Here is an 11,618-nt window from a genome sequence, read left to right as displayed (position 1 = left end):
TGTGCAAAGTTGCTTTGACCAGTTTCTGTGCAAAGTTGCTTTGACCAGTTTCTGTGCAAAGTTGCTCTGAACAGATTCTGTGCAAAGTTGCTTTGAACAGTTTCTGTGCAAAGTTGCTTTGAACAGTTGAGGTGCAAAGTTGCTTTGAACAGTTGATGTGCAAAGTTTCTTTGAACGGTTGCTTTGAACAGCTAATGTGTAAAGTTGCTTTAAACAGTTTCTGTGCAACTTTGCTTTAAACAGTTGCTGTGCAAAGTTGCTTTGGACAGTTCCTTTGAACAGTTGCTGTGCAAAATTGCTTTAAACAGTTTCTGTGCAAAGTTGCTTTTGACAGTTCCTTTGAAAAGTTGCTGTGCAAAGTTGTTTTGAACAGTTGATGTGCAAAGTTGCTTTAAACAGTTGCTGTGCAAAGTTGCTTTGGACAGTTTCTTTGAACAGTCGCTGCGCAAAGTTGCTTTGCAATGTTGCCAAAATTATATAAGTATTAGAAATTAAGTTTCTAAATAGATCTCTATTTATCAACAATTAATATTATAACACTAAGAAAAAACTTGTCTTGAATAAAGAAACCGATTCTTAAACCTAATTTTTTTTTTTTTTTAATCAAGAAATGCTTCTTTGACTAAGTCCCAATACATATTTTCCAAAAGGAATTTTAAATTTTATTGAACTCAATTCCTTTTTCAAACTAATTGTAATCCTAAGAATCATAATTTAAAAATTTTAAACTTTTGATCCGAATAGCCCAAATTGTGGGAAAATGAAAAAAATTACGGATTTCTATGAGAATTAATACTAATTAGGTTTTCTGGTTTCTAATCACAATTCTCAGGTTAAAAGATAAAAATGTTTTTTATCAAAATTTCTCAAACTTTTGAAAAATTAAAAACATCAACGAAATACTGGCCAATTTCTCAAATTTTGGAAAAATTGAAAACAAAAATGATTTCCATGAGAGTTAATACTGATGAGATTTTTTTGGGTTTATGATCACAAATATCAGGTTAGAAAATAAAAATTCGAAATTGGTTATTCAAATTGTCCAAATTTTGGGACAATTAGATAAACTAACGGATTTCCATGACAGTTAATACTAACTACGTTTTCAGATTTCTCATCACAAATCTGAGGTGAAAAACTAAAAAATCTACATTTATGACCCGAATGAATCAAATTTTGAGAAAATTAAAAAATGGCTAATTTTTCGGAATTCCGATCACAAAAATCTAGTTAATTCTTTTGGCCCAAATTTTTGAGAAAATCCAATAAAATAACGGATTTTCATGAGACTGAAAATTAGAGGTTTTTCTGGATTTTTAATTACAAATTTGCAATAAAAATGAGAAAAGTTGATGTTTTTATCCATGACCCAATTTTTTGAAAAATTTTAAAAACTAACAGATTTCCATGAAAGTGAGTGAAGTTTTTGGATTTCTGATCAAGACTTTGAGATCCAAAAATGAAAGTTCGACATTTTAAATCCTAATGTTTCAAATTTGAGGTCAGAATTTAAAAGTTAGACATTCTTTATCCAAATGGGCGAAAATTTTGAAAAATTGAATAATTTAGCAGATTTCCATGAGACTCAGACAGGGTGGCCGTTTTAATTTAAAAAATTTGTATTAAAATGCTCAATAATTTACGCGTATAAAATTGAAGGTACTAGCATTTTTCAATATAAAAAAATATCAATCCACGTTTTGATTTTCAATGCTCGAAATTCAAAAATCAATCAATGAACTTTAAAATTTTCAAAATTGTATAATTCTAAGGAATTTTAAGGTAGAAACATTAAATATTGAAAAATTTAAAAAATTTAAACTGAACACTTCTTAAATTAGAAATTCAATTATTTTCTTTTTTAATGGTTTAAACATCCTTGGAAAGGTTCAAAATTTTATTTTAAAATCTTGAGAAATCTAGAAGTTGTTTTAAATTTGTTTTCAATTTAAAATTATTTTGGAAATTTTTTCGGAACTTCTAAATATCTGTCAAAATTAATTGAATTTTTTTTACAATTTACAGAAAATCCTGTACATTTTAGAAATTTTTTTCACAATTTTAAGAGAATATTTAAAAAGTTTTTCAAAGATTTAAATAAAATTTTCAAAAAAAAAATTCTAGAAGATTTTAAGAAAACTTTCTAAGATTTACATGATAATTTTTAATCTTTATAAAACTCCTAAATATCTCTTAAAATTACTCTAATTTTTTCTACAAATGTTCATCAGTAAATTATACATAAAAATTTAAAAATTAAGCATTTTCAAATACAACAATTTAAATTGTAATTTTCAAAGTTTAACGGCTCTTCGAAATTTTAACGATTCCAGACTTTCTATGTCAAAGAATTCAGTTAAAGATTCTTTACTTTTAAATATTTGGTTTCAATTTATTTGTCTTAAATAAAAATTCAAATACTGCTAAATATTCAATAATTAATCTTTTTTTTAAATTACAAATTTCAAATTTAATGGGTTCAAAATTGACTATTTTCGACTGAATCAATATTTAAAATTTTTAAAGAATCCTTTAATTAAGAATATATTATTATGAAGATATTTTTAAATTGAAAATAGTTTATACACTTTCAGTCACATGTTCGCATTTGTTTAATGACTAAGACTTTCCAATTGAAACCGTTCCAGTTTTAACGTTAAAATCTGAAAATTCATAAATTTTGAACTGATTTAAAATCGTTTTTGTTCACTTTTTATTATTTAAGGTACAGATAAATTTAAAAAAAATTATTTATTTATTAAATAAAAATGTTTATTATCCAAAATTTTCAATATCAAAGGTTTTTATTTTTTATTTATTCAAATCTTTAAGAAAGCATTTAAAAATTCTTAAAATTAAAAATGTCACCTTAAAAATAAAAATTTTAAATGGAAAATTTTTAAAATAAACAAATTTTGAATTACGCATTGTAAGCTAAATAATAGCATAATTGAAAACCATAACAATTCAACTAATTACTTAAAAACTGTTGAAATCTAACGTGAACAGATTTTTCTTCCACAAATTTGTAAAATACCCAGTAAAAAAAATACATTGTCATTTTCCGGTTTTTCCCGGTCTCAAAAAATTCCCGGTCATTTTCCGGTTTCCCGGTTCAGCGTCCACCCCGCTCAGAATTAGCGGTTTTATCGGGATTCTGATCAGAAATTTGAGGAAAAAAATACAAAACTGAAAATTTTTTTTATCCATATGGCCCAAATTAAATAGATTAACAAAAATTTCCCCTGAGAAATTTTTTGGATTTCTAATCACGTGGTAAAATTAAAAAATTCGACATTTTCGATAAAAATGACCTAAACTTTTTGCAAATAGGCTTTCTTTGTAAAGATTTACAAATTGTGAACGATCTAAAATCTAAATAAATAAAAAAAAAAAAAAAACAATTTGCTACTTTCTAAAAGTTCTCATCAATAAATAACACTGATATCTCGGCAATATTCTCAATCTTGCTATACTTTCGAGGCAGTGACTTTTTTTTAGAACTCCACCTCTAGAATGAACAGGCACGGGATTTTATACTTAAATTACTCTCTATATACATCAAACTCCATCATGTGACCAACGCGAACTTGATTAAAATCCTCGAGGATTTAAGATCCAACCTCTAACTAGAAATTAAAATCCCCAAGGAATCTTTTCTGCGCGTTGAAATTACAATTCGAGCATCCTTTCAAGCTCCAACTGTTAAATATTATCAGCCTTATTTCAAAACGTATCTTCCCACGTTTCCTTATTTTTCATACCCTTTTGTGTTTTTTTACCTACTTGATCGCTGATCAATCTGTAGGCATGAATACGTTTCCTATTTAATCACTTCTTCGCTAAAGTTAAACATTAAAGTCAGAGAATAAAGTCCCCTAACAACATGCAATGTTGCTGCTATGTTGCTGCAATGTTGCTGCAATGTTGCTGCAATATTGATGCAATTTTGCTGCAATTTTGCTGCAATGTTGCTGCAATATCGATGCAATTTTGCTGCAATGTTGCTGCAATGTTGCTGCAATTTTGCTCCTAAACTTTGCTCTGCAATGTTGCTTTGTGATGTTGTCCAGCAAGGTTGCAACCATTTTTTCGACAAAATATTGCAATATTACAACAATATTACGTGTTGTTGTGGCCAAAATAAAGTCAGATTAAGCTCAGACTTTAATTTTGGACGCTAAAGTCAGATAATAAACTTAATTAATAAAGTTCGCACGACAAAGTGCGAATATTATCACAAAATGATACTGGGCTTTTGAGAGAAATTACAAAAAAAAAGGAAGAAAGAGGCAGGTTATACAGTAATTTTTGCTACCAGAGTAAATTTTACTTCGTTGCGGATTCCAAGATCTGAAAACTGCGACACCTTGAAGTACTAATTGTTTTCATTTTTTATTTTTCAAATTTTAAAATGTTAAATTGATAAAATATACTAGAATTTATAACTCTATGGTTTAAAAATTCTCAAAAACTAAAAATGTAAGCCTTTAAAATTAAACGCTTTTCTGGACATTCAAAACTAGTTTCAAAACTTGAACTCTAAAATTTAAAAAAAAAACTAATTTAATTTTTACTGTTCTGAATTGAACATTCAAATTCTATGTTTTAAAAATTGACCAATTTTTTATTTGAAGTTCTTTAAATTGTACAATTTCAACTTTCCGTCACAAAAATTTTAAACAATTCCAAACTTGCATAATTCATTAATAGGTTTTTTTTTTGCGAATTTAAATAGTGTTCATCCAAAAAAGAAAAAAAAATATCTCATACTCTGAAAAAAATCATCTGATAATTCCAGGTTTTTAAAATAATTACTTTCATATTTTACCATTTTTAAGTTTTTAAATATTTAAATCTGAAAAGTTATCAAATAACCTGTTCCGAACTGAAAATATTTCAACTTGAATTTCTTTAAATTGTATAATTTCAACTTCTCTTCAAAGAAATTTTTAACAATTTCAAATTTTCATAATTCGGTAATAAGTTTCACGAATTAAAAAAATTTTTATTACAAAAATAAATTCATTCTAAATAAACATTTGAAAGTAAATCAATTAAACAAATTTTTTGAAGTACTTAGAATAACAAAATATCAAAATATTTCTCAATTGCAATTTTTTTTTAAATGCAAATCTTTAAAATTTAAAAATGTTAACTGTTCAAAATTGAATACTTCAAACTTTTAGCTTTCAAAAATCGAAAATTTTGGATTTGAAGTTCTTTAAATTGAACAATTTTAATTCCCATCACGGGAATTTTAACTAATTTAAAAATTGCACAATTCTAAACATTTTTTTTTTTTTTTATAAAGCTTCGATAATTTAAAAATGTTAACTGTTGCGAATTGGACATTTCAAATTTTAAGATTTAAAAATTTCAAATAATTTCAACATTGCATAATTCAACAATAAGTTTGATAAATTAAACAAATTTAAGAGAAGAGATTAAATCATTCAAAATCTGAAAAAGAATCCTCTGATAATTCCCAGTCATGAAAAATGCAAAATATATATATATAAGATTAAAAAAGAAACTGCCTAATTAAACATTTCAAATTCTAGTCCATCAAAATTGAATAATCTTCGATTTAAAATTCTTCAAATTGTACAATTTATTCTTCTTTCATTTACCTCCAATTTTCTTCAGTGACCGGTCTGAATTGTAATACTGATATTAAACCGAACAAAATCTCTAGCCAAAATGTCGCACTCTCAGAAATCGTAATTTGTAGAGTGAAGAATAAATTCCACAACGCAGTAAAATTCGAAAAAGTAAGAAAAACCACCTAGAACCTAAAAATTAGTGAAAAGTAGCGTTAAACTGTTGGAGAACGCTACCAACAAAATTTTTCGTATCACCAATTTGAGCGATTTCGTAGCTATCGTCATCGACCTGGAATGGTCTCTTTTCGATAATTTTACAACTATTGCCGCCAGCTTCCTCCGGAGGAAGCCTCGGTGGAGGTGGAGTGGCATTAGGATTAGACTTTTCATTCTGTACGAGCCCCTGAACTTGTTCCTGAATCTGTACTTGACCCTGAACCTGTGTTTGGCTCTGAGCGAGCCCTGGGCCCATAACCTGTTGGGCCTGAACCTGTCCCTGAATTTGAGGTCCCAGTCCCGGTCCCTGCCTGTGGCCCTCGATCTTAACATGATGATGGTAGATCTCCTCTTGACGTTGTCGGTCCGCGACGCTGAGCTCGTGGAAGCTGACCAGATGTCGCTTCAGGTACAGCTTGGTCTTGAACGGCTTGTTACAGAGAGGGCAAGTGACACTCTGAGGGTTGTGGATGAGGCGCATGTGCTGCCGCAGGTTGGACAAGTTACTGTACATGCGGTTGCATACAGGACAGGGGCGCGGGTCCAGCGAGTGCAGTTTACGCAGGTCAGCTGCAACACACACACAACTTGCTCTAACCGGTAGCAGCCCAAAACGTTACCAAAGCATAGCACCACACACCCTTACGTATGAATGTACAATATCAAAATGATACCTTTTCAAAAAATCTTTAAGAAAAACTCAAACTCACAAAGCGTTAGGAAAGATTCTCTCGTCCCAAAGACTCTTTAGGACATCAAACGTCTTCAGCAAGTCAGAAGCCTTTAGCACATCAGACTCAAAATTAAAGCGTTTAAAAAGATAATTTTCTCATTTTTAAAGCTTCCCAGTGGGAATTTAATTGAACATAAATTGAACAGAGATGGATGTCCTAAAGACGTATTTTTAACATCGTCAGGATGATGTCTTTTTGCAGATTGCTTTTTTCTGCAAATTTTACTTGTTTGAGTTTGCTGTTAAAGATTTTTTCAAAATTTACTAAGCAGAGACATTAAGCCATAGACCTTCATTCCGTTCTTTAAAGTTCGGTTCTTGGTTAACTCTACAAAATGATACCACCCACCACAGGACAGCAACAACCAGCGAACTATTAGCAAGACCAGGATTGCTGAAGAGTTAACCATGTAGGTTTACAAGACAACTCTTCAAAAACTTTTTTTTTTATACTCATTTTTTCTATACTTTATTTACAGATTTTAGGAACCTCCAGCAATCCTGAATACCCAAATTAAGACCACAATTGAAGAGCACTTTTCCAAAAGGTCTTATATCCAAGAAATTCCCATTTCCACAAATAACTTTTGTTGTGTCTTTTTCATTTAGAACCTGTATTTTTATCTTGTTTTCACCAATAAAACAAGATTACCTATAAGTAGAAAAAATTCTTCATCTTTAGAAATAATTTTTATAAACAAACCATAAGTGGATGTAAGACACTTTGAAAACGAATTCAGTACGATACTTATTTTTTAGAAATCGATTAAACTGTTCGATTTTCTTCTACATTAAGAAACTTAATTTTAAATATTAAACCAATCGAGTTTTCAAGAAAATAATGAAATTGTTAATCCACAACATTAATTTTCTAATTAAAAAAATTAATTATCAACCAAATAGCTCAATTTTCAGTTGAAAGAATTAACTTTCAACCTAAGACAAAAGCGAATTTTCAACCAAATAAATGAATTTTCAAACAAAGATATAAAATTTTTACCAACAGGATTAATTTTTCTCTAAAAAATGCATATTTTTAACCAAATATATGAATCTTTAACCACAAAAAATGAGTTTTTCCAACTAAAAAAAATCGATTTTCATATGAAAATCGAAAAGTTACATTTTCAGTTAAAATAATTTATGTTAAACCTAATAAAGAAACGAATTTACAACAAAATAAATAAATTTTCAACTAAAATTTAGAATCTGCAACACAGCAATGATTTTTTAACGAAGTAATGGAATTTTCAATAAAAAATATTTTAATATTACTTCAATAACATACGAATTCAATCACCAAAAAAAGACGAATTTTTAACAAAATAGTTGAATCCTCAAATACTTAAATACTTAAATTCATGCAAAAAAGATGAATTTTCAACTAAACAGTAGCATTTTAACACAAAAAAATAATACATTCCTACCACAAGAGATCGATTTTGAAACCAGAAATGGAATAGTTAAATTCTCAGCTAAGGGAATAATATTTTAACGATTTTTGTGTTGTTTTTTTTACTATTTAGCCTATTTTTTTAATCAAGTCGACCGAAAAAGTAAATTTTTAAGAAAAATATTTTTTTCTCAGCTTTTCACTCTTATTAATTAACTTAAATTCAAACCTAAGCACAAAAAGCAAATAATTTGTTTGTTGAACAATTTAATTGTTATAAACAAACAAATATTTTTTCTACTTTTTCCCAAATGGAAATGATTTTTTAACCATTTTTAGCAGTTTTTTTCAGTCTAGAAAGCTATTTCGATATATATTATATGAAGAATATTTTTTTCAGCGAAAGATAGATAAAAATGTGGTATTAGTTTACTTAAATTATTATTTACAAAAACGCTAAATGATGGGTGTCAACAATTGTATAGAATTTAATAAGACTAAAAAAACTATTTCGATACAATTTAGATTGCAAGCTATTGTTTTTTATAAAAAAATGGGGAAAGTGGTTTATTTGTTTATAAAAATAAAATTGTAAAATAAAACAATTATTTATCAGTTAATTGAATTTCTACAGATGCATTCTTTATATATTTTTTTTAATTGGCTGCAAAGTAAAAAATATATATATATCGCTTCGCATCTTTTTTAAAAGTTTAATGCTATATAGGCTAAACAAAATTTTGTTAGGGCGGTTGGATATAAGACACTTTGGAATCAAACCCACTCTTCAGTATTCTTTTTTTTATAAATAAATTTTTTATAATACGCAAATATATTTATTTAATTTAAAATCTTACTAAAATGATGAATGACGCAAAAAGCAAAATTTTGTGAAAAATGGATGTAAATTTTTGGAAAACTGCTCTTCAATTTGCTGTCTGTACAGTACTTTAGTTTGCTTCAGATTTTATATTTTTTCTGATTCTTTTTCATGATTCCACGAGACTGAAATTTTAATAAATCAGTTCAACGGACTGGTCTAGTTGTGAATTTCTTTTTTTGTTTTAAATATATTTTAACAATTTTTAGAAGAAAATAATAAAATTTTTTGTAGAAAGTCTTTCAAACGAAACGGTTTTTAAAATTTGAACAAATTTTATTTAAAAAACAATACAAAAAAAAGCACTCAAAACATGATTTATCTTAAAAATTACTCATCAGATGACAATTTTTCCCACAGTCTGAAAAATAAGTAATTATGACAATGTAAAGGCTTTAAAAATTAAAAATCATTAAAATTTAAAACCTTTCTAAACGAAATTTAAGAAATTAAAAAGATTAGTTTCAAAAATAAAGATTCATGGGAAATCGAAAAATCGGTTACATTTTGCGGACAGGTCACAAGTGCTCCCCAAAAATATTTTTCGAGACTTAGGGCTTCTTATCTCTCTAAAGGAACTTGAGGTGATTTTGGTGAAATGTGAAATCTAGTTTTCGAGCACTATTCATAACTCTAATTTATGAAGATCGTAAAAGTAAAGGTATTAATCGTCTTTAGAATGAGAATAACAAATTATTATTTAAAAACAAAATCTTTAAAAATACACAGTTTTAATTTACCCAAGGGGGAACCATCTCCTTAAAATGCAGTCCAGCGGAGGTGGATTACTATAGATTACAAGTGGATTACCAAGGAATACAAGTGCATTACCTAATATTACAATGGATTACCTCATTTTTGTAAGTGGATTATCCAAAATTTAAAATGGATTACCTATTATTTTAAGTGTTTTGTCTGGATTACCCCGAATTACTTAGATTTCAAGGAAATTGATTTGGATTACAGGTAGTTTAAGCTGGATTACAACTATATTATCTGGGATTAGCTTCGCTTCCTCAAGATTACAATGAGATTACGATGGATTTCTGGGAATTACAAGTGAATTACTTAAAATAAAAAATCGATTATCTAAAACGAAAAGTGGATTACCTGCGGATTACAGGTGGATTATCAATGATTACAAATTTAGTATCTTTGATTAGACGTAGATTATCTGAGAATAAAAGTGGATTATCTGTGAATAAAGAAAATTAACCAGGATTACAAGTGGTTTATACTGGATTACCAGATCGGGTAACTATGTGATCAGGCGGATTACTAAATACGGCAACTCTCCGTTAAAAATTCGGAGTAATCCACTTGTAATCCTGAATTATTTTTTTTTTGTAAAATTAGAAAATCCACTTGTAATTATATGTAATGCGAATCAATGCAAATAATCCACGTGTGATCCTCGATAATCCACTCGTAATCCTTGATAATTCATTTGTAATCCTAGGTAATCAGAAGTAATCCATTATTCTCCTAGGCAATTCACTTATAATCGGAAAAATATATCTTTCAAATCCACAATAATCAACTTGCAGTCCGGTGTAATACAAGTATTCCGGCCTAATCCACTTGTAATCCACACTAGTTTTAGTTTACCTTCGTGTAATTTTAGAATATCTATTTGTAATCCTAAAATAATCCACTTGTAATTAGATGTAATCGGATTAATAATACGAGGTAATCCATTGTAATCCAGAGTAATGAACTTGTAATTCTAGGCAAAACACTTGCAATCCTAGGTAAACTACTTTTAATAATATGTACACCAATTGTAATCCTAGAAAATCACTTGCAATACGAAATAATCAACTTTTAATCCCACTTAATCCACTTAAAATATAGTGAAATCCTCTTATGATACGGTGTAATCTAAGCAATCCAGTGTGATTCTTAATACTCCACTTGAAATCCTAAGTAACCTTAGATTATCCACTGGAAATCCGAAATAATCCACCTGTAATTCTTGATAATCCAATTGAAATTTTCTGCAATCCAGTTGTAATCCGGTGTAATCCAGTGTGATCCTTTGTAATCCACTTATAGTACTGAGTAATACAATTAAAATACTCTTGTAATCCAGAGTAGTTAAAGTAACCGGGGGCAATCCACCCTTATAATTTGACGTAATCAAGTTTACTCCACTTGTGACGCAGAGTAATCCACTTAAAACCCACAGGATTTAATTTGAAAACTAGGGAAATTAAAGTAACCTAGGCCAATTCCCTTGACATCCAATTATAAGCAATCAATTTATAATTCAATAGAACCCACTTTTAATCCAGCATAAACCAATCGAAAATACTTAGTAATCCACATTCAATGCAACGTAATCCACTTAAAACCCCCAGTAATAAACTGTAATCTGGAGGAATGAAATTAATCCAGGATAATTCAGTTGTAACCATTGACAATCCACTTGCAACTTTACGTAATCCACTTGTAATCCACTTGTAATTCACTCGTAATTCACAGTAATCCGAAATTATAAACTTGAAATTCTAGGTAAAACATTCATAATCCGATAAAACCCATTTTTAATCCAGAATAGTCCAATCGAAAATACTTTTTAATCCACTTTCAATCCAACATAATCCACTTGAAACCCATCAGTAATCAACTGTAATCTGGTGGACTGAAATTAATCCAGGATAATTCAGTTGTAATCCTTGACAATCAACTTGCAACTTTACGTAATCCACTTGTAATCCACTTGTAATTCACTTGTAATTCACAGTACTCCGAAATTATCTACTTGAAATTCTAGGTAAAACATTCATA

The 11,618-nt window shown here is 28.7% G+C and overlaps 1 protein-coding gene across 3 annotated transcripts in view; it reads right to left on the bottom strand.

Annotated features, from left to right (window-relative positions):
• LOC117181639 (protein abrupt-like) overlaps positions 1–11,618 on the bottom strand; it is a 156,135-nt gene that overhangs the window by 107,622 nt on the left and 36,895 nt on the right. Inside the window, exon 7 of one of the 3 annotated variants that reach the window (XM_033374532.1) lies at positions 5,550–6,392. The exons of the other annotated variants lie outside the window; for them this stretch is intronic. Within the exon in view, the coding sequence (XP_033230423.1) occupies positions 5,803–6,392 (590 nt within the window). The 3' untranslated portion in view covers positions 5,550–5,802. Of the gene's footprint in view, positions 1–5,549; positions 6,393–11,618 lie in introns of those variants that run through there. 3 annotated transcript variants of the gene reach the window in all.

The sequence above is a fragment of the Belonocnema kinseyi genome, chromosome 10, assembly GCF_010883055.1.
Source record: "Belonocnema kinseyi isolate 2016_QV_RU_SX_M_011 chromosome 10, B_treatae_v1, whole genome shotgun sequence".
Classification (NCBI taxonomy): domain Eukaryota; kingdom Metazoa; phylum Arthropoda; class Insecta; order Hymenoptera; family Cynipidae; genus Belonocnema; species Belonocnema kinseyi.
Note: the sequence above shows the minus strand (reverse complement) of the source record. Positions and strands in the feature narration are given on the sequence as shown.